We start from the raw sequence: 22,604 nt of genomic DNA, 5'->3' as shown, positions 1-22,604 counted from the left end.
CTCCTCCTCCTCCTTCTTCTTCCTCTTCCTCTGCTCCTTTTGTAAAGCAGGCAGTTCCTCTGTTGAGTTATATCACAAAAGCTAAGTGGCTGTGTATGTTATCAGCATCCCTCCCATTAGACTCCCCACCCCGGTGTAGAAAAAGTGAGATGTGGCTGACACTCTGTCTCATTATGGATGCTGTGAAAATGTGTCTTTGTATTTGACCCTACCAACATCTTTCTCTGGGAAATAGGGTATCAGCTTGTTTTATCTCTTTGTCTCTAAGTGGGAATATTACCTCAGTTTCTGCTGTACAGTACTGACAACAACAGGGAAGAATCAGAAGGATGCTTCACACCATTTTGCTGCTTTAGGGAATGAAGATGAAGCTCAATTCTCTGATGGACCTGCTGACACTAAGAAAGTGAGGGTGGAGAGGACAGCAGAGGTGAAGCACTGTGATGAATAGTCCTGTCATACACTAAAATGTTCAGTCCTCCTTCTCCCAGGTGGGGAATGGAATCTCAGATTTCCATGACACTATCCTGGTGGGATAATCAGAATGACATCTGCTTTCTTTAGACATAGAATGAGAATTGTGCTCCTCTTTGGTCCTGCTGACTCTGTGGGGCTGGGAAATCAACACTGCTGTCTACTTCTTCAGAATAGGGTGGATCAACTTTTAGCTTCACTCCCTCAAACCACCTGCAGTGGTGATGGACACTGTGTGTCCAGAGGCTTCTGTGATGGCCTGTTCCTGATATGTAGGGGGCAACAACAAACCCCAGAAAATCCTCTCCAGTGTTATTCCTCGAGTCTCAAGATCCCTTGGCAGTGCACCTTCTTTATACCTCTCGGAATTTTTCTGTGCTTCTGTGTCCAGTGTCTTTTAGCTGCAAAAGAGAGACCTGAGGAAAAATGGGACTATTTCATTTTGACCAGAATCAGAAGTCCAAGGTATTGCTTTTTATGTAGTACTTTGTACAGATTTCATTTTCTGTTCGCTAATGTCAAAATAAACAGTCTCAGTTTACAATGAGTCCTTCTGCCAGGATTTCAGGGTAGATGCTAAGCATGGAAGTATGGTTGTCCTGGGGCAGAATCTCACTTCTCATGCCACCCTCCCCTCAAGACATCTAGTAATTTGCAGGCACTTCATGTGTGACAGGGCCCATGTTACATGCTTGGCATCCTTTAACCCTCAGAACTAACCCACAGACTCAGTCCTGCTATCACCTTCATGGTATAGAGGAGAACACTGAGGCTGCCAGAGATGAAATGATTTGCTTAATTTCACATAGCTAGGAAGCAGCATAGCATTTCCAATTTAGTGATTAAAAAGAAATTTAACATCTTTTGTCAAATTGAGATAACATTTCCTACTTTCAAAGATTCTGATGTAGTAGTTGTAAGGCCAAGCTCAGGAATATACATTTTTGATGTAGCAAACTGGAAAATTGAAGAAGGAAGCCCTTTATTCACAATGATGAAAACTTAAGACATCAAAGCATCTGTCTTCTCTTTGGTAAGCTGGCTATTACAAATAAAGAATGGAGAAAACAAACAAAAAAAGAAGAGGGATTTGGGGGTGCTTTGCTCTTCTGAGTTTTACCCAAGAGGATTCCCAAAGTCTCTTGAACCATATTCTGTGAGGTTGGCTGTGCATTCAATGCCACACTGCTGAGCTGGACAGTCTACTCCCTGACGAGTGGCCACTTGGATATTACCTGAATGTTTTGTTTCACAGGAAGCAAAGCCATTGTTATCCTTAAACTATGTGTCACGTCTTTGGATTTTTTTATGACATAAGAGCTCTTTTTATACAATGGCAACTCCTAAATCCTTTTGCATCTTATAAAAATAGTCCCTTTCCTCACATACATTTTTTTTATCCCTTCATGTAATTTTAAGGTGCAAAACTTTCAGAGAAAGTATAATACGAAGACAGTTATTAAATTTATAACTCATTATTGCTAAAATATCTTGACTTTTTTGTGCAATTCAAAGTGTCATGTGGAAACTTCATTAAAATATTTCTGATTTACTTATTTTTGTTAAATAAATAAAATTTTGTTGACACAGATAAGAATATTAGTTGATGCAGATGTAAATAATATCTGATGATAGACTATCCTTAAAACATTGCTCATCAGGAACTTTTTTATCATTGATAATCTACACTTCATTATTTGAGACCATGTCTTTGGATTTTATGAACTTTGGGGCTCAGATACCTAATAATAGTAATGTTTTAAATCTGGTTCTCATTAATTTGGAATATATGGTCACATAGAAGGGGGCAGCTAAATTGAGGTTTATCTTTGTGCTCTCTTGTTAAAAATATTCTTGAACAAATTATTGGTTTAATTATGATTACACAGGAAATGTTTAAATTTTAACTAAAAATAAGCACACTCAAACCCAGAACAAGTACCCTTTATAGGAAAATAATTGAGTTAGTAATTGTAATCCACTTGTGTATATTATTAAAAAGTAAGATTTCTCATGAATTTACAAGACATCGCTGGTCTAGTTTCATTTTCTTGCAAGAAATAGATATGCTTCATATTTTTCATTTGCTTAACCTAGATTGTTACTTGGTTAAGCAAAATTAATGAAAGCCCAATGTAAAAAGAATGTCTTTCCACTCAGAATGCATTAAGGATATTCTAACAAATTTCATAGATAATGGCCTATATTTAATAGATAGTCTCACTCTACCCTGAGTGAAAAGGAAAACTGAATTTGTGTTCTTCGACATCATGCAAAGAGCTCCATGGGGAGAGAGAATAGTACTTATGCATTTAATTAGTACATAAAAAATGACCATATTCAAATTTACAATCAAACTGTGTAAATAAAAATATTTCAGATTTTCAGTAGTAATTAGTTCTTTTCACCTTATGTGTTAAATGCTTTTTAATAACTCAAACAATACTAGGAAAAATAACCACAAAACTAATGTGCAAAAGAGTTGGCAGGGCATTTTGTAAGCATCAATCTAAAGAGCTAATAAGGAGCCTATGAAAAAACCCCCAATAAATGGGAAAATGTTTGTATACCACAAAAGACACATGTCGTTATTGTTATATGAAATCACAACGGCAACTAAAAAAAGAAACATGGGAAACAAAATACAATTAATGTGCAATTATAGAAATTATAGGCTCATATAAATAAAAACTCAGGGTTATATTTTCCAAATAGAAAAATATAGTCATTAAAGATGTAAAAGAATTACGTCCAAGAAAAAAATATTAACATTATTTTTTAAAAGTCTGATGTTTTCTTGGGCTATTTTACTCTGTTCATAGAGTTTTACACATTATTTTTATAATAAAAATGAAACTCTAAAATTAAATTATTTAAAATTCAGAATTATACTAACATTCAGGTAATAAGACTTTCTTTGTATGAACAATAAAATTATCCTTTACTGGTTTATTTATTTCTGAATATATAAGGGTCTATTCCTTTCATTCATTCATTTAATGAATATTTATTGAACATTCTAATTTTCTAACTTCTGGGCAAACAGTGCAAAGAAAGTAGATAAAATTCTTGCTTTTATGGAACTCATAAATTCTCCTGTCCACCTGTTTTTATTCAACCTATCAAGTGAATATCTATACTCAGAAATTCCAGACACCTGTTAGAATGCTTGATCCTTGGAGTATTTCAAGGCATCTACCTTTGTGAGTAGCATAAATCCAAAAGACACCATTGGATAAATCAGATGCAATGAGACTAAACACATTATGTTTAACACTGTTATATACAGATGACTATTTCAGCTCATACTAAAAGTGTCTCATCATCCCTTTTTCTCTGTTTGATGGAATTTATTTTGCTAGAATTTTAATGTCTGAAATTGTCACCATATTGAATTTAATGGTTTTAGAGACCTCAGAACTGAATTTAAAGCTTGAACTACTACATCAATTATTCATTCATTGTCTTTGAGAACATATTTGTAGAGAGAAACAAACCAAGATTCTAGCTAACAGAAGCAGATAAAGAGTAGTAGACATAAGTCAAAAGGACTAAGAAGACAGAGAGAGAACAACCTAAGAGGATTGGAACATTGGCTGGAGCAGGTTGGTGGATTGAAATGTTAAACATTGTAGTCAGGTAAGCCTACTTGAGCAAAGACTTGAAGGATTTGAGGGGTGATCTGAGTGTATTTCAGAAGGAAGAATGTTCCAAGTGTAGGAGCAGCTGGAGCAGAGACAGTATGGAGGGATGTGCCTATGAAGAGCAATGAGTTTAGGGTAGCTGAAGCAAGTGAGGAAGAGGGAGGCCAGATGGATGGTTCAGTGGCAAGGGGAGTGGATTATGGAGAACCCCATAGCCTGTTATAAAGAGTGAAACAGGAAGATTCACAGACTTGTGACCATTTTTTAGAAATGATTTGATCTGACTAATGTTTTTAAGGCATGACAATAGCTGCTTGATGGAAAAGATGCTTTAGGAAAGTATACATCCAGGGAGACCTGGTAGGAAATTCTCACAGAAATCCAGGCAAGAGGTGATGGTAGCTACAACCAGACCAGTTGCAAAAGATAGTTAAATTCCATATATCTTGAAGGTAGAGTCAATAGAACATACTGATGAGTTGGATATGGAGCATAAGAGAAAAAGAAGAATCAAGATGACTCCATTTAGAAACCAGTGAAAAATATACCAGTCTGCAAACTTTGACTTCCCTTTGTCCTTGTTTCCTAATCCAAGAACTTGTTGGGGTTTTTTATTTTGTTATAGTCTGATCCTTTCAGCCATTTTTGAACATGAAATACTATGGAGGGTACAAAATGAGCAAAATATTAATTTTAGCCTCAGTTAAGATCACAAGAAAAATATAATTAGAAGATCAGAAGCACCGTGGAGGAGGAGGACAACAGAGGTTGTGGGGACTCAAAGTAGAGAGATGTTCCATTGGATTGTGGGGAAAAGGGAACTTCTGACATCATCAAGTTAGTCAGAACAGATCTCTGAGAATAATATGGACTAGAGGACTGCCAAACTGAGATGGTCCATTGTCTCACACAACTCTGGGTCCAGGGGAGAGTCAGTGCAGCTCAGGGGAGAGAGTAGTTGGGAAGAAAGATTGAATAAGTTGTCCTCATACTGCAGAGTGCTTTGGACCAAAGAGGCAGAAGAAAAGATAAGTGTGGATAATGTATGAGAGAGATAAGACGGTACAATAGGAAGGTACAATAGGTACTGGAGCTAGGAAGGACAATCATAGTCCTGAGGGGATGGCAGTGCCAAAACTGAGACAGGGAAACAGAGAGCAAGGGCCCTATCTTAAAACCTTTGCATCTGGGCTGCATAGGCTAACAGAGAGGGAGATGTTAAGATCAATTCCTTTGGTAAATGATGGGAACGTACCCATTTTCACAGCAGCAGTACTGGGGGCCTAACTTTCTCTGTCTTCTCTTTTCTTGGAATATGGCTGTGGTTTGTGTGATCTTAGAGAAAAGAAAAGAAGAAGATGGTAGATATAAGGCTGCTGATCCCTTTAATAAGAGACTATGGAGTCCCGAAAAGTTTTATTATATTGCAAAAGATATTTGAAGATTTACAGAACTTTTCAAAGCTCATTTGAGGTAAGAGCAACACATAACCACCTGCTCCAGTGCTTCACTCAGTTCTTCCTCCCAAAATTGAATCAAAATGCAATCTGGCTTCTCTGACTGGAAACTTCTTCCGGTATTTTCCTTAATGGAGTACAGAGGCAGAGGAGGTGAGGAGAAGGTCACTACTTTGAAGGTCTGAGAAGCTTAAAATGTTCTGGCTACAGACTTTAGCTGAACCAATTTTGTTTTCCATGGTAAGGTCTAACTGAAGGAAATCTTGGGAATTTGCCCAAAGAGCTTGTATGAAATATTTGAATTTTAGGAGGTAAAGAAACAAAAGAATTGATTATTTTGGCAAAGAGAACATTGTCAGCAAGGTGTTTCTTCACCCTGCTTAGAGTTTTTAGAAGTGTGAAAAATAATGAGAAACAAACACCAGTGTTGGAAAGAAGCATTTGGGAGAGCTTTTCGCTGGATATTTTTCAATGACCTCAGTGGACGGTTTGTGTAGCACACTTTGAGGAGAGACAGCATGTTTACTAATGAATATGAATAGCATTTCCTTATGGGCTATATATTTTTCCAATAGGAAATGGATAATCTACTATGACATTTCAGTGGGTTGGAATAAGATAGATAAATCAAATTCAAGTTGCCCTGTTTCTTTTACAAATGAAAGATTAATGCCTTAATGGATTAGCAATCATGAAATATATAAGTATTTATAATACAGTACTGCTTTGTAACACCATCTGCCAAAGAATGGTATTTATTCAGCCACTGATATGAGAACAGATTTTCTTCCACATTATGCAGAGAGGAAGTACATCCTAGTGTTAACGAGCATGCACTTTGTATTTAACCAGCCCAAGTTCTAATGAAATTTCTTTACTTGACAAGCTGTGTAATTTTGATAAGGTTACTTAACATTACTTTCTTCATTGATGAAGTAGTATCATAATAATCCTACCCTGTAAAGGCATTTTGTCAATCAAATATGGTAATATATGGAGGGCATTCTGCCAAGTGCCTAACACATGTAACCACTCAATAAATAATAGGTATTATGATCATTCCAGGGTCAAAATTGGCTACAGACTAAATGAGCAGTTTCAAAGTATTGGAATGTCTGGACTGAATACTTTGTAATGCATTGCTGAGGAACTGGGTTAATTAATTCCTCCTTGGGTCCAGGAAAATAGGTCTGTCTACTAAAGCCAAACCATAGGGTCGGTCTCAATAGGCTAGGTTATACTGCTGTAACAAACAGTCCTCAAATAACTGGGTTTTGGAACAATATATTTCTTGCTCATTCTATATGTAGTCCATTCTGGGTTCACAGAGTCCCAGCTGACAGAGTAGTCACCATTTTACATGCTGCCATTGTCATACAGGAAGGAAGGAGAGCTCTAGAAGACCTTAAATCAGCAATTGATTGTTCTGCCTTGGGAGTGACACACACACATCCCTTCCATTTACCATTCCTCTGGCTCATATGGCTTCACCCTGCCAGCCACACAGCCAAGACATGCAATACTGCTGTGTTCCTCCTGGAAGGTAGAAACTGGAAATGTGTTGGACAACTATCACAGGGCAACAGATGCAGTTGAAAATAGACTCTAACTGATGGAGAGTGATATTTAAGGCATTGTAATTGCCTTGAAAGGCAATGCTTCAATATTCATTAGAGTAAAAGTGACATGTGGTGCTTCTGAATGCTGAGTGGGGCAGGAATGACCCAGCCAAGTGGGTAGTAGATACCACATATTGCCTGGAGTTTCTGGGATGGCTGCCCCCATAGGGAATGCCCTGGACTGAGTTCTTTTAAAGATATCTGAAGCCACATTTATTCTGTATGGCCTTTCACACCATTTCATGCTAGTTTAAATGGTTTATCTGCTTTTATCTCACATCTAATGGGTGTGATGTGTTATAACTGTATGGCTCTATTTGATGCATTGGATGTCAAGACTGAGAGCCTCCATATAAAAATATGTTATGTTATAATGATGAGTTCAGGCACTGGAGGGAAAATTGTGAAATAATCTGATATTGGAGGTATCACTTATTTATAGCAAAATGAAGTCTGGCTTCTTATTACACTAGTAAGACCTGAAGATTACATGATATCTACAGCATGTATCTTAGCAATGGGCCAAAGAAGTCGAAATAAAAATATTGGATGTAACATTTTGTATATCATAAAACAGATAGGTGCTTTTAAGTATGCTTGATATTAAAATAAATGAACACCATATCAGAAATTTAAAAGAAAAAAAGGGAGCAAGAAAACTTTACTGTGTTTGGTTTTAATTCTAGTCATTCTTGATTCTATGGTGATTCGACTGGCCAAGTGTGTTAATTTAACCCTTAGTGTTGATCAATTGGCAGTTAGTTGTGAGGTTGAGTAATAGCTTGTTTCATTTCATTGCTTTGGAAATGTATCGAGATAGGAGATGAAAGGAATTCTAGAAAAGGTGTCTGTTTAGGTCCCTTCTTTCATGATGATGTGATATTCCTTTCCTGTTACTTGAATATCCATTATGGTTTCCCACATGTTTTTGGCTACCTCTATTTCCTGCAACTGTTTACATTATTAAGTTGATCTGACTTATGGATATGTTGCTTGGAGTCTGTGTCTGGAGTAACCTGGCATGTCCACCTAAGTTGGGTAGATTCCCTTTTCAGCCTGAGAATCATGGAAGGGGTCTAAACAGAGGCCAGACAAAATACTCAGGGCCTTGCTACAGACAGGCTTAACACCACAGCTGGGAAACACTGCGGGGCTATCTGTGCGATTCTCTGGTCTGCTGAGCACTGGCCTTCCTTGTGCCGCAAAGCAGACAACCTCGCACAGACAGCACAGTAGAGGCTTTATTTTTTGGGGGGTGAGGCTTTGGGGAGCATCCCTGATTTAGAAACAGGAGAAATCAGGATGTGATGGTGGTGCCATGATTCCAGGACTGCCCCATAGGAATAGGTGACATGTGACAGATGAGATTGAAAAAAAGAGGCTGTGATGAATCCATATGGCATGTGAGATCTGCAGTAAGTTTGATCTGGAGGGACCGAGAGGACAGATGGGCAGAAGATGAAGCCTGAAACTGTCCTTGGCACTTTCTCCTTTAGGACCCCTGGTAGTGTTCAGCAGAAACAACTGCCTCACCCCTGTTCACCAGGAAGCAGTGTGGTCCAGTAGCAAAGCACCTGGATTCTGTAGCAAGATTATCTGGGTGTGAATAATAGCTCTGCTTCTTACAAGCTCTGTGGCCCTGAGCAGTGACTTCCCCTCTGTCTGTGTGCCCCCCATTTTTAAATGGTGGATGATAATAAGAATATTTTTGTGTTATCCTAGAAACTGAGGCAAGTGTATAAAGCTCATATGATAGTGCCTGGCATATAGTTAATGTTTTCTGAAGAAGTAAAAGAAATGCCATGGATCCAAAGTTACTTCTATTACAACTAAAGTCAAGAGAATATAAGATTAATTTTTGGTAACTGGCAACAATAGCTGATTGCCTACTAATTGATGTACTTGTAGGAAGTATGACAAGGGTAATCATCTAACATCCTTTAGCCTCTGGAAGTGGGGAAGATGTTATGAGGAGGAATAAACCACATTCAATACCATCGTTATGTGGTAATGCTTAAGAAATGGTTGATTCCTTCTTCCTTTTTTCTTTCACTCTGAATAACCTTGACCTTGACTGTTAGAGACTGTTAAAATTTTTATCCTCAGCTTGCTTTCACAAATGTAAAATGCAGCTATCTCACCAAATTTCTGAGAAGTCTAGCTCTGAAGTTAGTGGTGACCAAGGCCTTTACTAGAGATGGCTAGGTTACTAAGGTAAGCCCAGAAGGAAGGACAGCATGTATCAAGTGCTTACTGTATGCATGGCAGTGTTCTGAGGGATTTGTAGGAGGAAGTTTTTCACCACTACAACTTTATAAGTTAGGTGCCCTGTCAAGCCCATTTTACATGATAGGACCCTGAGGCACAGGTTCATTAGGTGAATGACCCAAGGAAATACAATCCATTAATTTCAAAGCCAGAATATGAACTTTCTGGAACCTATAAACTTATCCGCTTTACCATATCACTTCTCAGAAAAAAAATAACTTTGAAGTCGGAAGAGCTATATTTGCTTCTGCTGTGTGCTTTTGCACACATTTCTTAACCCCTCTGAGCTTCATGATATAAGGATAAAATAAATTAGTAACTATGAAAAAAGTCAAAGGTTATTGTGAAGGTCAAATTAGATAATAAATGTAAACCATCTAGCTTGGATCTGGTATACAGTGACCTCTCACTTTAACAGTAGTTTCACAAAAGTTCTTGTTATGAAATAATGGTTAAGAAATAGTTGATTCCTTTTTGCTTTCACTTTGAATAACTTTGACCTTAACAATTTTGTCAAGTGCTAGCACCCTAACTCCATTCTAAGAAGATTGTCTATTCAGCCTCCCATATATGGGCATATGCCAATCTTGAAGCAAAAAAAAGACTTATTTTTCTAGAATCAGATAGAACCATCCCCTACAGGTCCACAGACAGGCAAGTCACACACAGTCCTGCCTGGGAGGTAGGTATAATCTACAAACCAGGCCACTCAACTCCCTTTCTTGTGGGAGACGAAAGAAGACACAGGAACTTGGCTACCAGACACCAGACTAGGTAGTTACCTCACAAGAACAGTACTTGGGGGTTCAGGTTCTGTACTAGGTGATGTGCGGGACATTGGTAGGGTGTGCATTTGTCTCAGTGGTTTTCAGTTTGATTGCCTTTTTATCCCTAAATACCCATGACCCAGTAAAAAAGAGTTCTAAATTCCTTTCTCTGCCTCTTTCTGTGAAGAACAAAAGTCTACAGTTCTTTCAAAAGGGAAACTGCCCTAATTCCTACTCTCAAGTCAATGGAGATTTATCTATTGAACACCCAGAAGAATTGAAATACATGCACTCATCACTGACATTATGAGCTTTAGAGATTAATTTTTATTTAATGAATTTGCTTCCTGTAGACACAAAATCTTTTTGATGCAATAGATACAGGTTGAGCACTTATGTAATAGAGGAAAAACTATGAAAATAACTTATTTTAAAAAACCTTAGCATCAAAGCTGTCAGAAGAAATATAATTGATTTGGAAATACATTGTTTTGCAATGAGAATATTTTAATAATCAATAATGTCTAACTTCATATATACTGGCCAAAGCTCTTCTCTGTATTAGAGACCTGCATAGCTCATGGTCCACTAACCTCTCTCCTTGGATATCTCATGGGCATCTCAAACTTAGCAGGTCCAAAAGAAATCTTTGATTTCACCTTCTGCCCAAAGTTGTCCATGCAACATTTTCAGTCTTCCCCATCTAGCAAGTGGCCTCCCAGTTGTTAGCCTGGAAACACAGGATTCTCCTTTGAGCTTTCTCTTTCCCCAACTATGTTGGCCCAGATATTCCTCAGCAACACCTACTTCTCTCCATCTGATCTTAGCCAGAAGGACGAGACTCGATTATACCCACTTTTCTCAAACTCTAGGAGTATCATCCCATCCCAGGCCACTATCATCTCTTCTTGTCTTCCCACTCCAGCCTCTGAACTCACTGGATTCCCTGGCTTGCAACAAGTCACCGTGTCATAAGTCTGTCACTGCTTTGCACTCTTTCTGCTTCACCCAAAATAAGAGCCACTTGCACTGCATCGGCCTAAAAATCCCCCATGAACTCTCTCCACTGCCTCTCCCTCCAACTTAATCTAGAACCTATGTCCTGACAAATTATGTTCTAGCCAGATGGGGTTTTTTTGTTCTTCAGTTCTTTGAACACCAAACCCGATCATGTGCTCTTTCTGCCTAGAATCTTCTTTCCTCCACTGTTGCCGTGGATGGTTCAACTTCAGTCAGTTTCAGGATAATCTAATCAGTGTGGTCTGCTCTGCGGATCCCATGCAGACCAGCCCTTTGTTACCACCGTAGTCCCTGCCCAGGGGGGCTGGTAGCATTATCTACCATTCAGGTTGGTTTATAATAATTTTATAATTTTTTCAAATTTTACCAATTCGTTTTCTGTTTGCTCATTTGTTCTTTTTCAATTTGTTATTTACCAACTCAGAAAGTGTATTCCATAAAAATAGTATCTAGGTATGTTTTGTTTGCTAATATACATCTAGATCACATAGGCAGAATCTTGACACAGGTATATTAAAAATTATAATAGAATAAATTAATAGATGAATAAATTTATAGATGTAATATGAAAAATATCTATTCCAATACATTTGATTGCTGTCAATCATTACATCAACAAATTTGTGTTGAATGACAGAGCACAGGCAATGGATTCTGACAGGTAAGAGTTCTGGCCTGAATTTCATCTTTTATTAGCTGGGTAACCTTAGGCAAATTACTTACTTCTTGAAAGGGCTTCAATTTTCTGATCTTTAAAATGGCAAATATAATAGTCTCTATTTTATTGAGAAGTTCAGTGAAATAATGAAATAAAAAGCACAGCCCATAATCATCATGATTTTCTGAAGGGAGGGTTGCCACAATGACTTTCACTTTGTAGGGGCCATGGAGGGCCTTAAAGGTCCATTAGCAAACACAGTCAGCATTGTTTCTGCCTGCATTGGGGATATAGGCAACTAAACAGACAATTCAATGTATTATGCTAAGGATGCAAAAATGTATTATGCAATAGGATGCAAAAGATAATCTGTGCTATTCGAATCTTTGTTTCAAAGTCAAATAGATTTTCTTTGCTCACGGTTCATCACATTCTTTAAATCCTGCTATATTTTTGGAATTGCTTCATATTTAGATCTTGATTATACTTCTGCAGTTTTTCTCTAGAGTTTTAAGTTTGTAATTATTGTTTTTTTCTTGCACAAAGCAACTTTACCCATTGTGTTTTTTTCACCTTTCAGTAATACTAGTTACAAAATTAAAACTTTTTATTTTCTTGGACTGTCCTTTGAAAGGCATCTGTTTTCCATCTCTCTCTTTCTGGCTGTCCAAGTCCTAGGTGTCAACCCGGGACCTTCCTTCCTTGCATTCTTAGAAGTTTCTTCCCTGTATTCCAACATTTTCCTTTTCCTCCTTCTCTTCCTCTCGCCACTCCTTCCTCTGACTTCTCCCTCTCATCCCTTTTCACCACCAGCTTCTCTCTCTCCCTGCCTCCTTCTCCTCCCTCTATTCCTTCACCTCCTGTCTTACACTTTACTGGAGTTATCTTAATGAAACTTAGTACACTTACTTAGTCTTTGAAGTGTGCATATATCTTCATTTGACTGGATATATAATTCCAAGTTTAATGCAGTTTGTCTTTGGAAAGTTGAAAACAAGTTCTATCTTCAAGTTTTCTGTAGAAAGTGGTGAGAAATTTGGTGCAAGCTGATTTTCTTCTTTTGTAGACAACTAATTTCCACCTTCCTGACCTACTATTACCTACAAACTTGTGTACTTTTCCTAGAGCCCTATGATGATTCTCAGTCCATCTCAGTGCATCATAGATATTCTAAAATTGCATATTTGATATTCTAAAATTTCAAGATTCAGGTCTTTTCTTCCTTCCTTCAGATTCTCAGTTGACACTAGCAGTCTGAAAACATGCTTTTTTGCCCTGTTCCTTATATTTGCTACAAAACTTTTATCCTCTTCACTTTTTACTTTCTTCCTTCTGGAATCCTAGTCTGTTTTATGAGAACTCTTATATCCTCTCTTATATTATTTACCCAATTTGTATTTTTAGCCTTACATACTTAGGGATAATTTTTACTTTATTTTCTAAAGTTCTAATTTTGAAAATAATATTAAAAAACATGTAAGTGCTTACTTTTCTTTTAATCAGGCTTTTTGCATAGCATTCTGTTTTTGTTCAGTTATGGACTGTTTTCACTTTTTTCATTCTTTCATAAAGCTCTTATTTTCCTGGTAATCTTTGGTTGAACATCTTATATAGAAAATGATCTTCCACTCCTGTTCAATATAGTTCTAGAAACATTAGTCACAGCAATTAGACAAGAGAAAAAAATAAAAGGAAAAAATAGGATATGAAGAAGTTAAATTGTTATTATTTGCAGATGACATGATACTCTATATAGAAGACCCCAAGAGCTCCACCAAAAGTCTTCTAGAGTTAATAACCAAATTCAGTAGAGTAGCTGGATATAAGGTCAACACATAAAAATCAATAGTCTTCCTGTACACAAACAACAGATTCCCTGAGAGAGGGACTAGAGAAACAATTTCTTTCACAGTAGCATCCAAAAAAAAATGATATACCTAGGAATTAGTCTAAAGAAAGAAATAAAAGACCAATTCTCTTAAAACTACAGCACTCTGTAAAAAGAGATCAAAGAGGATATCAGAAAATGGAAAGGTAGCCCTTGCTCCTGGGTAGGAAGAACCAATATAGTGAAAAATGGTCATACTTCCAAAACTTCTATATAGATTCAATGCAATCCCTATCAAAATTCCAACATCATATTTCACAGAACTTGAGGAAACAATCTCAAAATTCATTTCTAACAAGAAGAGACCTAGAATAATAAAAGCAATTCTAGGCAACAAAGACAAGGTGGGGGTATCACAATTCCCAATTTGAAACTATACTACAAAACTACTGTAATAAGAACAGCATGGTACTGGCAAAGAAACAAACTGGAGGACCAGTGGAATAGATCAGAAGATCCAGAAACAACTCCAGACATACTCAGCCATCTCATCTTTGACCAAGGAGCCACATACCCTCACTGGAGGAAACATAACCTCTTTAATAAATGGTGCTGGAAAAATTGGGTTTCAACTTGCTAAAGATTAAAACTAGACCTATGTCTCTCACCATGCACTAAACTCAAATTGAAATGGATCAAAGATCGAAATATTAAAACAGAAACACTAAACCTGCTGGAAGATAGGTTAGGTAGAACTATTGAAGACATTGGCATAGGAAAACACTATGAATAAAACATGAACTAGCACAAACAATCATCAACTGGGATCTCATCTTATTAAAAAGCTTCTGCACAGCAAGAGAAACTACGAACAGAGTGAAGAGACAACCCACAATGTGGGGAAAAATATTTACCAGCTGTTCCTGGTAAAAAGATCCACTATCTAGACAAAGATCTACTATCTAGAATATATAAAGAACTTAGAAACATCAGACCTCCCAAATTTAAAGGCACAATTGAAAAAATGGGCATCTGAAATGAGCAGACATTTCTCAGTCAAAGAAGTAAAAACAGCAAATAAACATATGAAAACATATTCAACATCACTGATCATCGAGAGATGCAAAAGAAAACCATGCTGAGATTCCACCTCACTCCAGAAAGAATGGCCGCTATCACGGAATCAACCAAGAACAAATGCTGGCAGGATTGTGGGGAGAAAGGAACTCTTCTCCACTCTTGGTGGGAGTGTAGACTGGTGCAACCACTGTAGAAATCAGTATGGAGATACCTCAAAGAACTAGGATTAGAGGTCTCATTTGACCCAGCTATTCCCCTGCTCGATATCTTCCCAAAAGAATTAAAAGAATCCTACCACAGCAATATATGTGCACACATCTTTATAGAGGCACAGTTTCTAATGGCTAAATCTTGGACACAGCCCAGATGCCCATCAACTGGTGACTAGATAAAGAAGATGTGGGTTTTAAAAAAAATAAAATGGAGTACTACTCAGCCATAAATAATGAGAACCTAGAGACATTTATAGCTAAATGGATGCACATTGAGGCAATACTCTTAAGCAAAATAAAGGGACACACGTGTAAATACCAAATAGTGGGTCTCTGGTGTGAGAAACTGAAAGTGTAAATGAGGATCAAAATGTATAATAGATAATGTATAACAGGAAGCAAAGGTCTAAAGGGGAAGGGGAAGTAGGGGGATAGGGGAAAATAAAGAAGGGAAAGGAAAAATATGAGAAAAGGAAAAAATGGAAGCAAAGTCTTTGTAAATAGGGAGGAATGGAGGGGTTGAAGGGAGGGCAGGAGAAGGGGGGAGACATAAGAACCAAGATATATGATGTAAAGGTACAAATTGCCAATGATAAATGTCATCATACTGTATACCTAAAATATACCAGTAAATATATGGAATTTAAAAAAATGATCTAAATGTCAAACATCAATTTCTGTTGTTGAGCATGTTTTCCACTCTAATTGGATACATTATAAATGAGAGTTCTTGAAAGAGCAAGTCAAGATAGTTTAACCAATGAACTTTACTATAGGAATGGTTGAGATAAGAACAAGTAGTCAAAGACAGGTTATGGGACCCCTCAATTGCAGGAAAGAGGATGACCTTAGTTACCAGGACTAAAAGCCATATTATAAGTTTTAACTTATGCTTTACATCTTTTTTGAACTGCTTCTAAGAAGAACTGGTTGATATTTTGTTTGCTGTTAAATGATGACTCCCTCTGCTCCCTTTTGTAGGCTTTGTTTAAAGATTTTAGTAGATCTCAGCTGGATGAGTTATTTTATATGGAGACACTCAATCCTTCTGCTTTCAGTCTTATTTCTAGTGTCATTTATGACTTTTAGAACCAATGATTTCAAATTAGAGACTCTTGAAGACTAAAATAGACCAATCATCGTGTACTTTTTATCTGTCTCTTTATAGAATACTCTAGTCTTTTGTTTACCTCTTTTACCTACCAACATGATCCCATCCATGTATTTTTTTACTGGAAATATTTCATTAACTAATGATGCACCCTTCCTTCCTTTCATTTGTATCAAGTTTTTTGTTTAATTGTTCTACTTTTTGTTGTTCTACTTTTATTTCAGTGGGATTTCAGGAGACTAGGAAAGCCCCCCCCCCCTTTCTCCAAAGCCAAATAATACAGTTTGCCATCATTTGGAGACACTGTTATTTATTTAATGAGTTCCCAAGTTTTGGACGTATTTTCCTAATTTTTTCAATATCATAACTATTTGACCTCTTTATCTAGAAGAGAAATATTGGAAATATGCCTATGGGGACAGTGCATGAAAGAATGAAGAGCTAAATACCTACTCTGAACAAAAGTAACCTTTGGAACCAAAGAGCAAGTGGAAAAATGAACAAAAAGAATCCAGAATCCCACCAAGGAACTCTCCTAGGCAGTAGGTTAGAAAACAGCACAGCAAGTCAAGCATTAAGCAGACTGAGAAATCTGTATAGATCCTTGGCTATAAAATTGCTCAACATTCCACATTATGTTCATAGGAAAAAATTTCTAAAGTGAGATTTTTCCATCCAACTATATGAACATTTTAAACATTTTTATATGTAGTTGCTAAAATTTCCCTCAAGAAGTATTATACCAGGCTCAGAATATAGCTCAGCAGTAGAGTACTTACCTAGTCCTAGGTTCAGTCCCTAGCTCCATTTTTTTAAAAAAGGATTTTTACCTCCTTTTTAAGAAGTTCCCAATTTCTTAAAAACAAGTGAATATTGAATAATTTTATGAATATATTTTATTTTGTTATTTTCATATACAATTTTTTAAAATTATTGCTGATCTTGAATATTATCTGTTATGACGTTAAATACTCAATCCAGCCCTCAATAGCTGTGACAAATAGGGTGGAATATCAACTTTATTAGCCTTGGTGTCTGCCCAGGGGGGTGGTGGAAGACATGTCTTGGTGTGTTTTGGTGGGTGTTGGTGGATCATTGAGGTGTGACTTTGGGCACTACATATGGTCCCGGTCCTTTCCTGTTTGGCACTGCTCCCCTGCTCTGATTCCTTGCCTTCATGAACTAAGCATCTGCTCTGCCACACCCTTCTGCCATGATGTTTCTGCCCTGGAGCCAGCCACCTGTGAACAAAATCCTCCAAAACTATGAACCAAATTGAACCTCTTCCTTTAAGTTGTGGGTATCAGGTATTGTGTCTCAGTGTCAAGAAGTTAATACAATCTTTATTGTAAATATCTTATAAAATGTGTAGGCTGAGTCTCTGGAGACTTAAAAATCCTCAAGTTCAAACAGCTTGTACTTATTTGAAAGCATATGAGAATATAGATGTTACTTTGCCAAAAAATTTAAGAACATGTGGCTTATCTTGTTCATCTTTTCTAATGGAAGATAAGACTATTCATTATTTCTAGACCATAGATTATAAATAATTATGTCAACTATTTTCTAGTACTTCTTAAATAAAGATATTTTATGAGCTCTTTAGTCCCTTGTGCAAAGTCTAGACTGAGAGAGATGTTCCTTCAACAAAGGATTATTGCACAAGATTGCAAGAATGGATTTCAAATGGCTCATAGGAACAGAGTTTTCTTTGAGATCTTGACATCAGTTTATTTTTCCCATTATCATATGTATGTCTTTATCCCATTGCCTGACAAACAGCCAAAAGTACCTTTCTTCTAAACTAAATTTTATGCAAAGGGTTAAATATATGTTCTAAACTTGTAGTGTGGTCTTCAGTGTAGATCTGAAAACCACCAGGAAAGAGGGTGTTCAGTGGAAACATGAGGTGAATTGACCTTTAATATGGATGGACCTGATCATTACATGGAGACTAAAAGTACAGATTTTTTAGTCCTGATGCATACAATGTAAATGAATCTCGAGGACATTCTCCCCAGTGAATTACACCAGCCACCAAAGAACATATACTATATGTTTCCTTATATAAAAAATATCCAGAATAGATAAATCCATGCCTGAGTTTGAGAGGATGGAGGAATAAGAAAAGAACTGCTTAATGAGTATGGACTCTATTTTGTTGTGATAAGAATGTTTTGGAGCTAGATAGGTTGCACAACATTGAGAATGTACTAAATGCCTCTGAATTGTTCACTTTGTAGAATTTATGCCATATAAAATTCATTTCAGGAAATGATTTCTTTAAAGGTCCAAGTTCTAGAACCAATAAACCTGAGATTGCATGCTAACTCTGTCATTTTCTAACTTTGTAGCTTTGGGGAAGTTATTTTAATCAGCTAACTTTAACACTAATTTTAACATTTTTACTTTCATTTTCCATTCCTTTCAATCTTCTAATCTGGAAGCAATGACTAACTGCCTACTATGTAGAGAGAATCGTGAGGGTGTTGCGAGAAGAGGCATGGAAGCCTTCGGTGCTTGGTCAGCACATCACTCTCAGGAAGTGGTAGTTACAGCTACGGCTGTCACTGTTACTACCTACTTATTGCTACTACTACTGCTAGCACCAGCAGCAGCAGTAGCAGTAGCTGTGTTCCAACCCACCCAGATCTTGGTGTAATCCAGCAACTATTTCCCATTCTGTGGTCTTGCTTCAAGAACTTCATTTAGGATCAACCCACATGATATTGACTTCTGGATGTTGAATTTCCTCAGTGGAGTCTTTATCCCAAATGACAAATTTGGGATTAAACTTGTTTTAAATTAATATCAAAATGAAAAAGAGTCTGAGGAAACAATGAATTAGGATCAGATATGTACAAGATTACATTATCAGAATTCTGGGGAGAATAATGGGCCTTGTCTCCAGCTGTTTGTTGTTCTTGTATCCTTCTTTACCAAATAGGAATCAACCTTTGGAGAAAGAAAAAAGTTATACAATGATGCATTTAAAGGAAAATTTAAGAACTGATGGATTTCACAAAGCTTCAGAGGACAGACTTTAGACATCAGTTGGAGGTTGTCATTGGTCTGCAGAGGAGAGTATGTGTTACATAAAGGTGCAGTTTGACAGTGTTATATCTGTGAACTCTCTCTTTCAAAAACACCGTATATGCAATAAGTACAAGAAAAACAATGCTCAGCAGTATTTGCTATTAGGGAAATACAAATCAAAGCATCTCTCAAATTCTATCTTACTCTAGTCAGAATGGATATCAGGAAGAACACAAAAAGCAACAAATGCTGGTGAAGATATGGAGAAAAAAGAAAGCCTTCTACATCAATGGCAGGAATGTAAACTAGTACAACCACTATGAAAATTAATGTGGAGATTCATCAAAAAACTAAAAGTAGAAATTCTATTTGACCCAGGTATACTGCTTCTAGGTATCTTTCTCAAAGAGTTAATCATATCATGCTGATACATGCATACCCATAGTTATAGCAGCACAATTTACAATAACTAAGTTCTGGAAACAGCCTAGATGCTCATCAACAGACAAATAGATAAAGAAAATGTGTTTTATTGGCTTATCCACTTCTTTGTCACTGGGACACAATATCTGACACCCACAGCTTAAAGGAGGAGAAGTTTATTTTGGCTCACATAACCAGTCTATGGTTGGCTGGCTCCAAGGCAGCAATGGCATGGTGAAAGGATCTGGTGGAGGGAAACTGGCCACATCATGGCAGCTGGAAACAGGGAGAGAAAGGAGAACCTGGGAAGGGAAATAGTGTACACCCTTTCAGGCCCTGGCCCCAGTGATGCACCTCTTTCTTTCAACAGCAAATCAGATATAAGCCCCCATAATCCAATCACCTTCCAAAAGCCCCACCTCTGAACACATGATCTAAACTATAACATATATACACAGTGAATTTTATTTACCCTCAGAAGAGAAATTAATTCATGCCATTTATAGAAAAATGGATCTCAAGTCCACAAAGTTAAGTGAAATAAGTCAAACCAGAAGGTTAATATTACCTGATTTCTTTTATATGAGAGACCCCAATTATAAATATTAAAGAGGAAAATAAAGGTCAGATGGTAGGAAATAGGGAGGTGGACTTTTTGGAAATGGGGCAGGGGACTAGGGAAATGGGAAGGGAGAAGATAGGGAGAAGGGAAAGAAGATCAAAAATTTTAAAGATATGACATGCATATGTACCAATTCCCCAAAATAAATATAAACACAGAGGATGACCAAAAAATAAAATGTTTGAGTAAAAAAAATTACAGTAAAAGATACATTGTCATTAATCCCCCTTAAAATACTCCTCTTCCTTCAAACCCGCTTATTTGATCATTCTTTACACTTTCTGAAGCAGTTCTCAAAGTCTCCTTTTGTGAGTGTCTTTACCAGGAATTATCAAATATATGGTGAATTCTGCTGCTAAGCGCCGTCTAACAGAATGGCAGACTTGTAAATACGTTACACTGTGTCTTCATTCACCTTTACTGAATTGGATGCTGTAAGTTCTGGCTTTCTTTAAAGTCAAAATACCTTGACAGGTAAATGTTTCAAATCAATTCAACGCATTGACAGTGAAACCAAAGATACTCATGAAGGAAGACTTCCAGAACTGCTTCAGAAAATGGCAAGAATGATGGGATGAGTATGTTCAGAATGAAAAACTATTTTTAGTGGCATTAATGACAATATACCTCTTACTATAATAATTTATTCTTAATTTAAACAGCCATTGTATTTTTGATCATACTTCATATTATGTACTACAAACATATACCAATAAAGCTTTAAGAGCGATACTGTGGAAGCTCTCATAATCATCAGGTGCGAGCAAGTTTTGCGTCTTATTATGGGTTAGAGAATGTTTACTTAAATGCTTTCTGTCCATTTTCTCAGTTAAATTTTTTCTTACCTCGGTTCTGTGTGGCAAAAATTATTATACCCAGCTGTGGAACATGAGGCTCAGAGAAGTGCAGTGATTTGTGTATGATGGCACTGCTAGAAAGTATAAGCCCGGAGTGTAACCCAAGGCTGCTTGGCATTGAACTGGTACACATGACCTCTTCTACTTCCAGAAGGCTTGAACCAGGTTTAATTGTTCTGCAGTCCAAGGAACTAAATCTTGGAAACATACAGTAGACACTGAATGGTTCTTGTGTGTTGCCTTCTCCCTGGGTCAAATTTCTATCTTTAGGGAGACGGTCTGGGTCTTTGGTCATTGTGTTCTTGGACCTAGAGAATCCAGTCAGCTGGGTGTCTCACCTCAGAGGGCCTTTGTGGTAGGAGGGACAAGTTTTGAACAGGCCTAGCACATGACAGGGACAGACCTGCAGACCACTACATGGTGATAGATAGGTCAGACAACCACTGTGCAGTTGCGTCACAAAAAGCCATGTGTGGAAATATATTTCTTCCCCAAATCCTGATGCATCAGCAAAGGTATGACTGGCACTGCTGTTCTTGGCATTCACTGGAAGCACCTCAGGCTGCTTAGGTAATGGACTTCCTAGGTTTGTTCATTAATGGGCTTCCTGCTTTCCCCCTCCTTGGACAGGCCCAGCTGTGAGATACAGCAAGTTCAAGATGTCAGAGGCCAGGCCACCTCCCCTGCTCGGGCAACACACAACACACATCCTGAAGGAGGTCCTCAGATATGATGACAGGACCATTGGGGAGCTACTCAGCGCTGGTGTGGTGACCCAGCATGAGGCCAAGTGACACAGGAAAAAGGTTCTTTTTCAGAACCACAATCGGAGTGCACTTTGCTGGCAAAGGCAGTTCTCCATCTGGATCCTTCTCCCCACATCTGATGCCACTGTGAAGCAGTTAGAGGAACTCCAGGATTCCTGCCTGGCCTCTCTGGAATGACTTGGATGAATGAGTCCACTGCACTTCAAATGTACCCTACATCATTTTCCCTATGAATTTTTGTCAAATAATAGTCTGCATTTGTGGATTTTTTAAAATAAAGATTTAATTTTGTTCTCACTCCAGAGAAGTATGTAAGGTGACAGATATGTTAATTAGTCTGGCTTGATCCTTTCATATTGTATAGATGTATGGAAACAGCACATTGTACTTCATAAATACATGCAATTCCTATCTGCTAATTAAAAGTAAAATAAATTTTAAAAAGGGTTTAATTGTTTTTTTCTGGAAAAATACGCTCCTCATTCTAATTATGCTAATGACCTAAATGTTTGCCTGTCCTGCCCACACAAGTGTGAAAAAGTGCAGATCGCTTGACATTCTCTACTTGTACATAAAGTCCTCATTTAAATCTTTGTTAGGAAGTCAAAGTAATAAGCAGGATGACAGTCCTAGTGATTGATTTTAAACAGAATAACTTAATTTTGAGCTCTTGAACCCTTTATTAGTGTGTAGTTTAAACCATGGGCTTTGCTGATGTCCCTTGTAAAACTGAGCTCCATTCTCCGCTGTGGAAGTAAATA

At 37.4% G+C, this 22,604-nt stretch overlaps 1 protein-coding gene across 1 annotated transcript in view; it reads left to right on the top strand.

The window, feature by feature from the left end:
- Sugct (succinyl-CoA:glutarate-CoA transferase) overlaps positions 1-22,290 on the top strand; it is a 743,994-nt gene extending 721,704 nt beyond the window's left edge. Inside the window, exon 14 of the mRNA XM_004840252.4 lies at positions 21,707-22,290. Within this exon, the coding sequence (XP_004840309.1) occupies positions 21,707-21,870 (164 nt within the window). The 3' untranslated portion in view covers positions 21,871-22,290. The remainder of the gene's footprint in view (positions 1-21,706) is intronic.
- Positions 22,291-22,604: the final 314 nt, after the last annotated feature.

The sequence above is a fragment of the Heterocephalus glaber genome, unplaced genomic scaffold (genome assembly GCF_053883595.1).
Source record: "Heterocephalus glaber isolate CG9 unplaced genomic scaffold, H.glaber_assembly_v1.0 deba00001610, whole genome shotgun sequence".
NCBI classification, from domain to species: Eukaryota; Metazoa; Chordata; class Mammalia; order Rodentia; family Bathyergidae; genus Heterocephalus; species Heterocephalus glaber.
This window is presented reverse-complemented; position numbering and strand designations above follow the sequence as displayed.